At 52.4% G+C, this 12,640-nt stretch overlaps 7 protein-coding genes across 8 annotated transcripts in view; 2 read left to right on the top strand and 5 right to left on the bottom strand.

Moving 5' to 3' along the window:
- Positions 1-789: 789 nt before the first annotated feature.
- PPTG_01107 (hypothetical protein) lies at positions 790-2,214 on the top strand. Its single transcript, XM_008892703.1, has 2 exons — positions 790-992; positions 1,079-2,214. Exons 1-2 carry the CDS (start codon positions 884-886, stop codon positions 1,678-1,680), a joined length of 711 nt encoding a protein of 236 aa, XP_008890951.1. The 5' UTR covers positions 790-883; the 3' UTR covers positions 1,681-2,214.
- PPTG_01106 (hypothetical protein) lies at positions 1,755-3,158 on the bottom strand. Its single transcript, XM_008892702.1, has 2 exons — positions 3,019-3,158; positions 1,755-2,947 (listed from the first exon to the last, which is right to left on the bottom strand). Exons 1-2 carry the CDS (start codon positions 3,091-3,093, stop codon positions 1,820-1,822), a joined length of 1,203 nt encoding a protein of 400 aa, XP_008890950.1. The 5' UTR covers positions 3,094-3,158; the 3' UTR covers positions 1,755-1,819.
- A 77-nt stretch (positions 3,159-3,235) lies between these two features.
- Positions 3,236-6,091, top strand: PPTG_01105 (60S ribosomal protein L23). The gene is made up of 2 exons (XM_008892701.1): positions 3,236-3,330; positions 3,409-6,091. The coding sequence occupies exons 1-2, from the start codon at positions 3,315-3,317 to the stop codon at positions 3,816-3,818; spliced, it is 426 nt and encodes a 141-aa protein (XP_008890949.1). The 5' UTR covers positions 3,236-3,314; the 3' UTR covers positions 3,819-6,091.
- PPTG_01104 (hypothetical protein) lies at positions 3,842-6,064 on the bottom strand. The gene has a single exon (XM_008892700.1). The coding sequence runs from the start codon at positions 6,026-6,028 to the stop codon at positions 3,884-3,886; it is 2,145 nt and encodes a 714-aa protein (XP_008890948.1). The 5' UTR covers positions 6,029-6,064; the 3' UTR covers positions 3,842-3,883.
- A 139-nt stretch (positions 6,092-6,230) lies between the features above and the next one.
- Positions 6,231-7,967, bottom strand: PPTG_01103 (hypothetical protein; the record flags this gene model as incomplete). The annotated part of the gene is made up of 3 exons (XM_008892699.1): positions 6,231-7,359; positions 7,420-7,679; positions 7,743-7,967. 3 exons carry the CDS (start codon positions 7,965-7,967, stop codon positions 6,231-6,233), a joined length of 1,614 nt encoding a protein of 537 aa, XP_008890947.1.
- A 251-nt stretch (positions 7,968-8,218) lies between these two features.
- On the bottom strand, positions 8,219-10,048 carry PPTG_01102 (hypothetical protein; the record flags this gene model as incomplete). Its single annotated transcript, XM_008892698.1, has 3 exons — positions 8,219-8,308; positions 8,382-8,543; positions 8,606-10,048. 3 exons carry the CDS (start codon positions 10,046-10,048, stop codon positions 8,219-8,221), a joined length of 1,695 nt encoding a protein of 564 aa, XP_008890946.1.
- Positions 10,049-10,396: 348 nt separating this feature from the next.
- Positions 10,397-12,640, bottom strand: part of PPTG_20848 — a 3,126-nt gene continuing 882 nt past the window's right edge. Inside the window, exon 2 of one of the 2 annotated variants that reach the window (XM_008893047.1) lies at positions 10,397-11,262. In XM_008893047.1, coding sequence (XP_008891295.1) covers positions 10,597-11,262 — 666 coding nt within the window. In that variant the 3' untranslated portion in view covers positions 10,397-10,596. Of the gene's footprint in view, positions 11,350-12,640 lie in introns of both variants that reach the window. The other variant, XM_008893048.1, reaches the window with a different exon arrangement.

The raw sequence follows: 12,640 nt of genomic DNA, 5'->3' as shown, positions 1-12,640 counted from the left end.
AAACATGCACTTCTGGCAGACCTTTCTCATGTTGCTTCCAACTGGTCAAGATAATTGACGTGAGTCAAAAGCTTATCCTTCCACATGGCAAACCCTTTGCCATTAAAGCGCTCAAGGCCGCTCGTGTTTCTTCCTTCTGCGGCCATAGACTTCGTTGTTGTATTTGAATTATTAGGCTGTGTAGTCGCCGTCAGTTCGGAAAGTGAGATGGTCTCAAACCATCTCTTCCATCATATCCTTCGGCTTTTCCTTTGATTGGGCGCACTGGCCTCTTTCTCCTTTGGTTGGAAGTGGTGACTGCAATAAATAGCCAATTATATGAATTAAGCAGCTTAATAATCTATCACAGTCCTTTGTCAGCCACAGCATACAAACTTATAGACGTTGTGGCGTGGGACGTATACTTCCTCATTCGCACGTAGCTCGCCTCTAAGCGTTTATCGTATCGCTCCCAATCGCATGGCGGGCCCAAGCAACACGAGCACTGATCATCCCTTCGTTCCATCATATTGGTTTGCGTTTTTCAGAAGTACCAACGGTACTAACAGGGGAGAAAATGATCGTATCCTGATGATTTGATTGGTGGTTGTCTTAAGCAAAATGGATGATCATTGGTTGGTAATTAAGGTCGACATGGAATCAAAAAGGTTAACCCTTAACCCTTTTTAATGTAAGAGAGATAGCCACTTCAATCAAATCAACCAATCAGACAATTCGGTTAAAATGGTGTTTTGAACATAATCCATCGGTTCAAACCGGACCGTCCGGATAACATGTATTATTGCTTCTTGAATTTTCTATTACTCCGGATAATTACGGTGGTCTCCCCTCGTGAGCCGCTCGTCCGCAGCTTCCGCTTCCTCCTTCGTGTACAGCAGCGATCATGATGCGCAAGGTGACCTTCGAGCTGGGCCGCTGCGTCCGCGAGACCGGCCAGGCGCTGGACCGTCTCGGCCTGCGCGTGCTGAACGACAACTCCTTCAAGGAGAAGTGTAAGACCTCGCAGCTTCCACGAATTTCAAGTTAAAATGGAGCGTCAAGCTAAATCGTTGTTTCTGGTATTTAATTTATTATGCAGTCTCGCGCCACCGCCAGGTGATGGCGCTGTACGACAAGCGGCCGAAGATCGCGCATGACGTGTGGGTGGCTCCCAACGCGACTGTCGTGGGCGACGTGGAGATCTGCAACGACGCCTCGGTCTTCTACAACGTGGTCATTCGCGGAGACCTTAACCAGGTGCGCATTGGCAACCGCACGAACGTGCAGGACCGCACTGTTATCCACACGGCCAGCTCCACTAGCCCCGGCCTGGCTCCTGGCGCTAACATTGGCAACGACGTGACTATCGGCCACGGCTGCACGCTCTACTCGTGCACGATCGAGAACAACTCTCTTATTGGCATGGGCTCCATCATCCTGGACGGCGCCCTCGTCGAGTCCAACACCATCATCGCGGCCGGCAGCGTTGTGCCTCCTGGACGTCGCATCCCGCCCGGACAGCTTTGGGCTGGTAACCCTGCCAAGTACGTGCGCGACCTGTCGGACGACGAGGTGGCCGACATCACCAAGCAGGCCAGTGAATACAAGAGCATCGCCAGCACCCACAGCGACGAGTTCCTTCCTTACGGCACGGCCTACCTGGACGCCGAGAAGATCAAGGCCGCCGGCGGCCACCTGTAGAGTGTGTCAGTCTGTCTTCCCTTCCTAGTGAGAGGGAGAGCTCGCTGTATGCATTGGAAAAAAAATGATCATGCAAAAGCAAAATACAAGCCACAAACAATAGTACTGAGGGCGATGGAGCAGCTGTGCTTGGATTTATTTACTCGTCATCAGTGTGTATCCTCCTGCGTTTCTGCTTCTTCTGGCCGCGCTTCTTGAAACTCACGTTCCCGTTCGTAGTGATGTTAATCTCCTCACGAGGGGCAGTACCAGTTGATTCACTAGCAGTATCGTCAATATTCACACCTTTATAGCTGCCTCCCCACGGGTTAAATGCACCCAGAGCATTGTCACCTTGCGACGAGAAATCTTCAAGCGCATCAAGTCGCTTCTGCTCGTCGGCAGTGCGCTCCGCTTCAGCCTCCGCTTCGGCTGCACGTTTCGCTACAGCTTCGGGGCTTTCGTCGATCTGTCGCACTTCCACTGTACTCCACATGCCCATGCCGGTGGTCTCGTCGATTAATACCGATGGCTTTGAGTTTCTATCTGTCGCGTCTCCATCGTTGCGCCACTGATCCACCATTTTCTCTGCAGCTTCCAACGTCACGTTGGCTGGCAGAGGGATGCGTAACCTGTCTGCACGTACTTCATGTTCCGTCATTGGCTTGGGTTTCTCGCCATTCTTCGCGGCTTCTTCGGATGGTGGCAACATGTACATGACTTTGAACCGTCTGAAGCTCAGCTCGGTATTAGGAACTGTGTGAACGGTGGCCTGTTCCACCAGAGCGTCGACCCATTTCTCAGCCTCCTCGACCCAAATCTGGCACGCGCTTCCTGTCTCCAATTGTGATTCGTGCTTCTTGCCTTCTAAATAGACAACACCGCGTACAGCGTAGACTCCTTTGTCGTCCTCGTCTTTCTCCTCGGGCTCCTCTGGTATGATAGGAGGACGATACTGTCCACTTGAAGGTTGTTGTGGAGGTGGAGCGGTGATATTACTGTGTATCTCTCTGCGTGGTGGTGGTGGAGCACTTGCACTGCTCTGTCCTGGTCTCCGGGGTGGTGGAGGTGGTGCGTTGCTATGTCCTGGTCTAGGAGGAGGCGGTGGTGCTCGTCTGTTAGCCATATCCTGCGCATATTTGGCCTGTGCAGCCTCTTCGATCTGCTTTAGCTGGTCATTCAGCTCCTTTTGCGAGTTATTGGCCTCTGATTTGGCTTTACGCTTATGTTTGAGCGTCTCCTCGACCTTCTCCTTGTGTCTACGACCTTGCTCGTGGTGCTTAATGCTCTGCAATGATATACAGCGGTTAGTGGACGGTAGTACAGCCCATAGCGCAAGTTACAGACCCAAAAACGCACCATCTTGTCGTTCTGCATCCACGCATTGCAGTACTTGCAGTAGTGCCTCTCCTTGGACACCCAATAGTCCACCATGGCAGCCTGCTCCTCGACACCTATGTCGCTCCTCGATCAATTCACTTTTGGTCCTAAATGTGGCGGGTTTAGGTTCAAACTGCTCAAATAGTGTGGGCCACATAGATTGCGCGTGGTCCACACGTGTGGTCCACAACGAAAATGGTTGGCCATCGCCGCATTTGCCACCCCCTTCTTGCAATCTAGTCTTCAGTCGTAATTCTCTAAAGGAAGCAGCAACAATGGCAACTAAGCGTGGTACGTTCAGCAGATATACAGGAATAACTATCGACGCACAGCACAGGTCGCTTACTCGTCTCTATGGATAATCTATAGGACGTGGCGGTGCCTCTGGCAACAAGTTTCGTATGACCCTGGGTCTTCCCGTGGGTGCTGTGATGAACTGCGCCGACAATTCGGGTGCCAAGAACCTTTACATCATCGCTGTGTGCGGTATCAAGGGCCGTCTGAACCGTCTGCCCGCCGCCGGTGTGGGTGACATGGTGCTGGCCACCGTCAAGAAGGGTAAGCCGGACCTCCGTAAAAAGGTCATGCCCGCTGTGGTCATCCGTCAGCGCAAGGCCTGGCGCCGCAAGGACGGCGTGTTCCTCTACTTCGAGGACAACGCTGGTGTGATCGTCAACCCCAAGGGTGAAATGAAGGGTTCGGCCATCACGGGCCCCGTGGGCAAGGAGTGCGCCGACCTGTGGCCGCGTATCGCCTCGAACGCCGGCTCCATTGTCTAAGCTGAAGGAGATCTGGTGTCTACGACGAATGACAATTGGGAATTGTTGTTGCCATTTGTATTAGCCTACTTCTTTTTCTTTTTGCTTTTCTTGGCAGCTTTGAGTGCCGCTTCTTCTTCAGCTTTACGCCGTTCATCTTGCGCTTTGGTCTCGTCGCGGACTTCCTTCTTAAGTTGCTTGAGCAGATTCGTGGCTTCCTCCAGCAACGCAGGAGACACACCTTCCACTGAGTTGCCCGTATCCACAGCACTGGACACGAGTTGTGTGCGGTATTCCAGAGCTTGCAGCAAAGTGTCGACTGCTGTACCGTCACTGAAGACGTAGCTACGAGGAGGTGGAGGAACGTCGACTGGGGCCTTGAAGGGCAGCACACACGCCTCCAGTCGCACTTCGGCGTTCAAGCGGTCGCGTAGGGCACCGGCAGCAGTCAGCAGTTTATCGCTGACTCCACGTCGTTGCGCCTCAGCGAGACTTGCTTCAAGACGAGCGATACTTTTACTATAGCGACGAGAACCTCGCTCGATCTTCTCACAGAGAGCGTGGCATCCAAAGAGTGTGCACTCTGCTTCAGCACTCTGAATGATCTGCAATGCTACTGACAACATAACGGGGTGAACTTGCTCTCGAGTGGCATGTTGCAAGGCGCGTTTAAGTGGCTCAAGAAGCGACCGGATCCCGATGGGACGGACAGCGAGCAGAGCTTTCACTTCTTCTTGCAACGCGACGTGAGCAACGAGCTGCCAATAAGTTTGCCGTGAAACACGCAACAGTTCGCCGTCAGCAGCTTTGAGTTGCGCAGCTTCGAGTGCTGTATAAAGTGCTTCAGCATCAGTTTGAGTCAAGGTAAGTGCACTCAGGATGATCTCCGTGCTTGGCAACGATCGCTTCGTAGCTGTTCTCGACCTTTCCTCAGCATTGAAGCCGTTGTTAGGAGTAGAAGCTTCTCTGGAAGCAGGCTCGAAGCCATTCAGCGAGAGAGTCGAACTTTCGTTCAGTTGAGACTCGGATAAAGTTCCAGGTTCGCCATTTTCAGTTATTACGGCGTCACCTTCGCTTGGAAACTGGTCTCCTTCGATGTCACCGGTACCTCGCTCACTGTCGATACCTTCAGAGCCGTTCAAGACGCTCATTGAAGTTGCAGGACGACTAGCGATGCTTGGATCGAGTACAGCGAGAGTGCGGCGAATGAGTTCGAGTTTGCTGTCCAGCACATTACGGAGATCTTGTTCAGCCTTCCCCATTTCGGTGGCACATTCCTGGCAACAACGCATACTACGCGCTTGAACGAGTACAGTCGATGTGGTTTCAGACTCAGTATTCGCGTCAATTGCTGTAGGTGGCTGAGTTGGTGTGGAGGTTGATGAACAAGGTTTTGTGTCACAGAAGACATTGTGGCAATGCTGACACAAACTGGGACGACGGAGACGACTGAAGGTCTCTTTGCACCATTCGCAAGCAGTTTGTGCCTGGAAACGAGTCAATAAGCGACGACATCCAGGCTCTGTAGCCAAGTCCAGGGGACGATTTCCATACTTGTTGCGTGGTTCCACAGCTGCAGACTGAGCAAGTAGCTGCTCAACCACTTCTCGATGGCCTCCAGAGCAGGCTAAATGGAGACATCGGTTGCCAGTTGAGTCTGCAGCCTCAGGGTTATAGCCTGCAGCAAGTAAGATCGCTACTGTGTCTGCATGACCCTTATAGCACGCCCAATGCAACGGGGTGTTGCAGTTTGTCTCCTTCATGGCACTGGTGTATCCATTCGACAATTGGTACTTTCGACTCGGTGATGAGGTCTCGTACATACCATCAGCTCCAATGTCCAGGAGATACAGAAGCACGTCTTTGAAGCCGCTGTAAGCCGCAGCAGCCACCGGCGTCCAGCCACTTTTCGTGATAAATCCGACCGGCGCACCTGCACGAACGCGCTGTGTGACTGCATTCAAGTTGCCCTCACGACAGAGTTCGATGAGTTGCAATCCCGCGTCAACGTCATGAGGACTCGCGAGTTGCTGCGTTAAAGGTTCAGGTCGAATGACGATCTTCTCTTTCGGTTCATCTTCGTCTTCGAGCTCTTCGTCTTCATCCTCGTTGCGCTCAGTATGGCCGTTGCTCGTGTGGTCACCTGCACCAATTGAAGAAGCTGGCTCAGCCTTGTCCGAGCTGCTATGAGCTTCACTTGGTGCCGAGCCAGCGTCACCTGACGCCGTCATAGTGCTCAAATGTGCACTATAACCGCGTCGCTTTAGGATAAAACGGCTGACATTTTGGTCGATGGAAAGCAAAAATTAGATAAACTTTTAAAATTGCAAGCACATGAATCAACGTCACTACTGTAGAAACTTCACGATACTCCCTAAGCTTACACGCAAAAATGAAGAATACGCAGAAAACAGGTTAACCTTTCCTACCAGCTTACAATTCCACGTCGAACAGCGACGAGAACGTCGACATCCTCTGGGAGTAGCCGTAGTCCAGCGACGATACCTCATTCTTCACGCCATCAAACAAGGGTTCTTGCTTCGCTTGGAACAGCATATCGTCTGCATGATCCAGAGGTGACAGGTTGGGCCCTACGTACGCTGGTAGAACGCTGGGAGGTGCATACGTAAAGCATGTCCCCCATTCCGTGAGCACAGTAGAACGCTTGTAGACTCGAGCGACTTCGCCCAGCGGAGCACTCAGCACCAGCTCGGAGGATTCCAACCCAGTGGCAACTTGTAGCGCACCACCCCCACAAACCTCATGAAGTGAGTCATATAGCAACTCATCCAAGCCAAACGGAGGCTGCGCAGGCGACGTAGGGTCTGCTGGCAACTGGGTATTGTTCACCGAACAGGACACATCGTTGTCACTCGAAAAACAGGCTCCAACATTGTGCTGGATGGAGTGATTGAAGGCCGTCATACTCGTGCATACGTCTGTCAACCACGGTGCATTCACGCTGTTGTTGCTGCAGCTTTCCAGTCCCATCGGATCCAATATGTTGTCGATCACAGCTTGAGCGCGCATCACACTATCGTGGTACGGCGGTGTGTACAGGTCGAGAGTGTCGACACTTGACACGGCGTCAGGGGAGAGCGAGCCGTGCTCTGGTTCAGGAATAACCAGTAATGCAATACTATCAGCAACTGAAGCCATGGATTCAATAGCTTGACTCTCTGGAGGGGTGACAGGAGTCTCGATCAGAGTGGCATCGTTAACTGAAGCAGTAACCAGTCCAGCTTGTTCGCCACAGGCAGGAACATCGGCAATAGTTGACAAGCTGTTAGTTTGCTTCTTCGGACGAGACTTGCCCTTGCGCGATCTCTTCTTCTTGTAGCGTTTTGTTGTCGGGTCTCCACCATTATCACGCGCACGAGCCGCCAGCGCTTTCAGCGAAGAGTGCCAGTGGTTTTTCACGGCGTTATCCGTCCTTCCAGGTAGATGGGATGTAATCTTGGCCCAACAATTGCCGTATTGAGCTTGCATCGACAGGATGAGATCATTCTCTTCTTCTGTCCACGGCGTTTTCTTGATGGTCGGGTTCAACTGGTTGTGCCAGCTATTGCAGTCACACGGTTATACGCCAGCAACTCCATAATAAACAACTAACAGAGCTCACCGTTCGCGGCACTGCTTGCCATTTCTTCCCTTCAAATACGAGGCGATCACCGCCCACTTGCTGGCCCCGTACTTCTTCACCAACTTGAACATCAGTGCGTCTTCGTCTTGACTCCACGGCCGCTTGACCACCGTGTCAAGATCCTGCAGCTTGTTCCACCGCTTGCTACAGTCCTCAGCAGACCGACGCTCAATCCGCTGCGCAATTACCTTCCATTTCTTGCCTCCAAACTTGCACACGCCATCACGAAGTAAGGAATCCTACGTGGTATAAAAAACAGTGAGATTGGCGTTCTCGAGTCGTGAGCAAGCAAAACTCCTTACTTCTTCAGCAGTCCATTTCAATCCTTCACCGTGAGGCTGAGCACTGATGGCTGTTGCTTCTTTCTGCTGCTGCTTCTTTCTTGAGCTTTTCTTGCGCTGGTACGGAGAGTACCGCAGTTCCATCATGGTCCGCCAGTTATCTTCACTGCAAATTGACTTGTGGAGTTCGAGAAAAGCCCAGAAGGCTGGAACATTGTATGAGTTGGGGCGACATGGCGACCCCATCGCAGGTAGCGAATCTGGGACTTGCACTCAGTAAACTAGAAAAAAAAAAAGACTTACCAAAATATGCGCTTGTGCTTCAATAACGACAACGAAATCTGAGAAAGAACAAACATCTATCTCATCATCGCTTCATTTGCCAGCAGCCATTTCTGTTTCAATTTTACAGTACTCGCGTCCCAGCGTGATGAACGAGTTTTTCTTATGAAACGAAAATGTCCACCAATTTATATAAGCTTACCACGGTCTCAGTCTCAGTACCGAATAGACAGACCAGTCAAAAGAGGGTGACCGGTAACAATAAGGTCATCTTGTGAGTGACACGTGAGAAAGCGTGCCGTCACCTGCAAGCAAATCCACACGTAGTATCGAGTTAGGCCGCATATAGCACTCCAGTTGATGGCCACATATACACACCTGAGTACACCCCCAAAGCACCAGCGAACGGAGATTTTCAGTGCCATCAGCTAAGATGCCCAGCGCATCCTCTGCGATTTTCCTGCAGAACGAAATATCGAGGGTGGTCAAACTGGTTGCGCAGTGTTCGACCAAAGCCATCATAGCTGCATCTGTAGCTTGCTGTTATCATATCAAACCGTTAGAATATCACGCATTCTCAAGTCGTATGCACACAGCCTTACCGAGACGCTGGACATCTCGAGTGTTTCAAGAAACGACTTGGCTCCAAAGGCGATATGTTCGATTGCAACATCAGTCAGCCCCAAGCAGCAGCGCATGGAAACACGACGAAGGGCGTGGCCATGTTCACGAACAGGTTCAAAGCACTCGTCAGTGATGAGATGCAAGTCGGATACATCAAGGACCTTCAAACCACGACAAGCCTCCAGAATCCCCTTCACTGCAACGTTCGTTAGATGTGAGCATCTGGCCACTGAGAATTCTTCCAGGTCCGGTAGATTTTGAGCCAAAGAGACTATAAACTCGTCGGTGAGTCTCTCCATCTGATTCAGCTGCAGTTTGCGTAAATTCTTCATCGTCTTCAGCGATTCCAGGCACGAATCTCCGATCTGCGGACACTCGGACAGTGTTAATGAGTGCAAATTCTGCAGTTCACAAAAGTAATCGATCGACTTTTTGGTGATCCGCTGGTTGCACGAGATCTCAAACGCGTCTAAGGACGGAGCGCAACGTCGCACCAAAGCTTCACAGCCTGCGTCCGAGAGACGATAGCATCCCTGCACTTGCAACTGCTCGACGGCTTTCAGCGAGTCTCCCAGCTCGTCGATCACACTGTCCGAGACGCAGCGTCCACACAGCCCGAGTCTCAAGACCGTCAGAGCCGCGCAATCTTTCAGTGCACGGATCAGCGTGTCTTCGTCGATGTTAGAACAGTCGGGAATGTCGATTTCCGTGACTCCAGGGAAGATAAAGAGCGGTAGAACCTCCGGTTTAAGGCGTCTGAGCTTCACTACAGCTCTGGCCACTTGGTGACGCGCCGTGGCGTCGATATACTCGAGTGACGGCAGCTGCTCCACGTGCTCGGCCAGACTCTGCAGCGCCAAGTCCCTTAGTCTTTGTACCACGTTGTCAGCTCTTAAGACGGAGAGGCGTGCGGCGCGCTTGGGCTTCCACACGACCTTAGGGGCTTCCTCGACGGGCTGACGTCGCTTACGCGCGTCCTGCGCGGCCGAGCGGTTGTCTCTGAGCTCTCGCATAGTCGCATAGTAGCCAGGCCAGGACTCTGCTTCCTCGTTGCGAGCGGAGGCGCGTTCTCCCGTGGCAAAGTAGAGCGCGCGCTCTCTTGAGACGGCCGCTCGTCCGCGTCCCTGAGGGGCTTCGGCAGGCGCTGCGGGCTCCGGTTCTACGTTGTTTGCATCGCTCTCTTCGTGAGGAGAAGATGCAGAGGCAGGAGGAGACGGTGGAGGGGAGACGGCGCGGCGGCGAGAAGTGGCGCCACTGGAGCGCGGAGACGCGGCGTCGGAGCGAGACTTGCGCTTCATAATGCGGAATCGAGAGTGAAGATCAAAAGAGTTGAAGTGCACCTTTTCCCGCCACACAAATGACGTTCGAACAAAATCTGGCGGCAACTCGAGATGGGTACATTCTTTGTCAAAATGAATCATTACGCTACAAGTACTGTGCAACGGGCCTGCGAAGGACGAGGTCGGACGAGGTCGGCGCTGATCTTCTTCCTGCTGGTTGCGTAGGCATCTGATAGTGATGAATGCTCGAAATCGGACTGAGCAAGTTGTCCAACGCAACCGCTAGACAGCCAAGCATCACGTAGAAAAAAAAATCACTGCTCTGCAGTCAAAGAGCGAAGTTGCGCTTCGCTCTTTGACCGTTATTAATACTACTATACAAGTAAAATCACTAGTGGTGATTGTGGTGATTAACCACACACGTTTTGCTTACACCTGTTGATTAAAGCTTTCGGTGGTAAACAACACAATAAAAATCTACAACAACAATTCTTGCTCGTAAGGTTTTCTTTTATTCTCATGATAGACAGCACTGAAGCCAGCTACGACTTCACAGCCTTTCAACGAGGAGCGGGGTAAACAACTCTTCAGCTCAACAATTTCATAAATCCGCTTGCTGCGACGCAAGTTCTCGAATCACTCAAGCAACATTGAACATTGCATGAGCACAGCCATACAGGAACCACGACTTACTTGTCCACGGTGGCCATGTGCAGCACAAGGTCCACGAGACGGTTCGAGTAGCCCCACTCGTTGTCGTACCACGACACGAGCTTCACGAAGTTGTCATTCAGAGCAATGCACGCCTCCGCGTCAAAAATGCTCGAGCGCTTGTCGTGCAAGAAGTCGTTCGACACCACCTGGTCCTCCGTGTAGCCGAGGATGCCAGACAGCTCGCCCTCCGAAGCGGCCTTCACGGCAGCCTTGATAGCGTCCATCGACGCAGCCTTCTCCAGACGGCACGTCAGGTCCACCACAGACACATCCGGCGTAGGCACACGGAAGGCCATGCCCGTCAGCTTGCCGTTCAGCACCGGAAGCACCTTGCCCACAGCCTTAGCGGCACCCGTCGACGACGGGATGATGTTCTGGCCGCAGCCACGCCCACCACGCCAGTCCTTGCCTCCCTTTGCAGGGCCATCCACAGGAAGCTGCGTGGCCGTCGTCGCGTGCACAGTCGTCATCAGACCCTCCACGATGCCGAAGTTGTCGTTGATCACCTTGGCCAGAGGCGCAAGGCAGTTCGTCGTGCATGAAGCGTTCGACACCACCGGCGCCGAGCCGTCGTACTCCTTGTGGTTCACTCCCATCACGTACATGGGCGTGGAATCCTTAGGCGGGGCTGAGATCACCACCTTCTTGCAGCCACCCTCAATGTGGGCCTGGGCCTTCTCCGTCGTCGTGAACACGCCCGTCGACTCGCACACGTACGTGGCACCGGCCTTGCCCCACGGGATCTCCGACGGGTTGCGCGCGGTGAAGACGTGAATCACCTGGCCATTAATAACAAGGTTGCCGTCCTTGGTCTCCACGGTGCCGGCGAACTTGCCGTGGGTCGAGTCGTACTTGAACAGGTACGCCATGTACTCCAGGTCCATGAACGGGTCGTTGATGGCCACCACCTTGGTCTTGGGGTTCTCGATGGCGGCGCGGGCCACGAGACGGCCGATGCGGCCGAAGCCGTTGATTCCGATCTTTACCTCAGACATGATAGAAGGAAGAGTGTTGGTCTTGTGGGAGTGCTCCGAAGCCGCTGGATTGGATTATGAGAGGATTGGGGCGAAGGGAGCATTTGAAGGATGTTGAAGCTAGCGGCCTGATAAAACCTCGTTGACGTAAAAACCTCGTGGAGCAAAAATACGCGGGCCGTTACCGGTCCGTAAAAAGTAGAGTGGGATCTAATGGAAGCTGGACTCGACTTCGGATCGAATCAATCACAATGAGTATGCTCTTCAAAAGCAAGAGCTTCTTGATCTGGCACTATGTAGACGGACATCTCTCTCATTCCAGTGCAGGGCGCTCAATAGATAAGATCGGTGGAAGCGCGTAGAAAGCAATGTCACGTTCAGAACGGCGGCAATCTACAAAACAACTTGGTCTAGCAATTCCGCAGCAGTGAGTCAACGATTAACTCACTACACCCGTCTAGCTTGAACTAATCGAGCCAAAACCGGAGCTCTCGCTACTAGAATCACTACTATGTTGTAGTTGCATGGTTGTAGTAGTAAAACGTACAATTCCGAAGACACTTCAAACTTCCCAGGAGCTAGAACACTACACGACTGTGCAGAACAGCAATAGCACTGCAAAAAGAATTCGTTACCATACTAGTAGTCTACAACCTACTTGAAGCAAGGCAGCAAAAAAAATAATAAGTTCATCGCAACAAAACATAGGAAACCAGGAACTATGCGCAACTACTACCTCAAAAATTATGATTCATTGATCAAATAACTACCAAGGAATCAAACAGCCATTTCAGCCGAAAACATCTACGCTTAGTTGTCCACGGTGGCCATGTGCAGCACAAGGTCCACAAGACGGTTCGAGTAGCCCCACTCGTTGTCGTACCAAGCCACAAGCTTCACGAAGTTGTCGTTCAGAGCAATGCATGCCTCCGCGTCGAACGTGCTCGAGTGCTTGTCGTGCAAGAAGTCGTTCGACACCACCTGGTCCTCCGTGTAGCCGAGGATGCCAGACAGCTCGCCCTCCGAAGCGGCCTTCACGGCAGCC

This window comes from Phytophthora parasitica, assembly GCF_000247585.1.
Source record: "Phytophthora parasitica INRA-310 unplaced genomic scaffold supercont2.1, whole genome shotgun sequence".
Classification (NCBI taxonomy): Eukaryota; Oomycota; class Peronosporomycetes; order Peronosporales; family Peronosporaceae; genus Phytophthora; species Phytophthora nicotianae.
The sequence above is the reverse complement of the archived record's forward strand: the minus strand, read 5'-3'. Positions and strand labels throughout refer to the sequence as shown.

What these genes read in the sequence shown, in the direction of transcription:
- PPTG_01107 (XM_008892703.1), top strand. Translation starts at nt 884, where the DNA reads ATGATGCGCAAGGTGACCTTCGAGCTGGGCCGCTGCGTCCGCGAGACC. An exon ending in CAACTCCTTCAAGGAGAAGT is followed by an intron (nt 993 to 1,078) that starts GTAAGACCTCGC and finishes TTTATTATGCAG; the next exon opens with TCTCGCGCCACCGCCAGGTG.
- PPTG_01106 (XM_008892702.1), bottom strand. Translation starts at nt 3,093, where the DNA reads ATGGTGGACTATTGGGTGTCCAAGGAGAGGCACTACTGCAAGTACTGC. An exon ending in GGATGCAGAACGACAAGATG is followed by an intron (nt 2,948 to 3,018) that starts GTGCGTTTTTGG and finishes ATATCATTGCAG; the next exon opens with AGCATTAAGCACCACGAGCA.
- PPTG_01104 (XM_008892700.1), bottom strand. Translation starts at nt 6,028, where the DNA reads ATGACGGCGTCAGGTGACGCTGGCTCGGCACCAAGTGAAGCTCATAGC.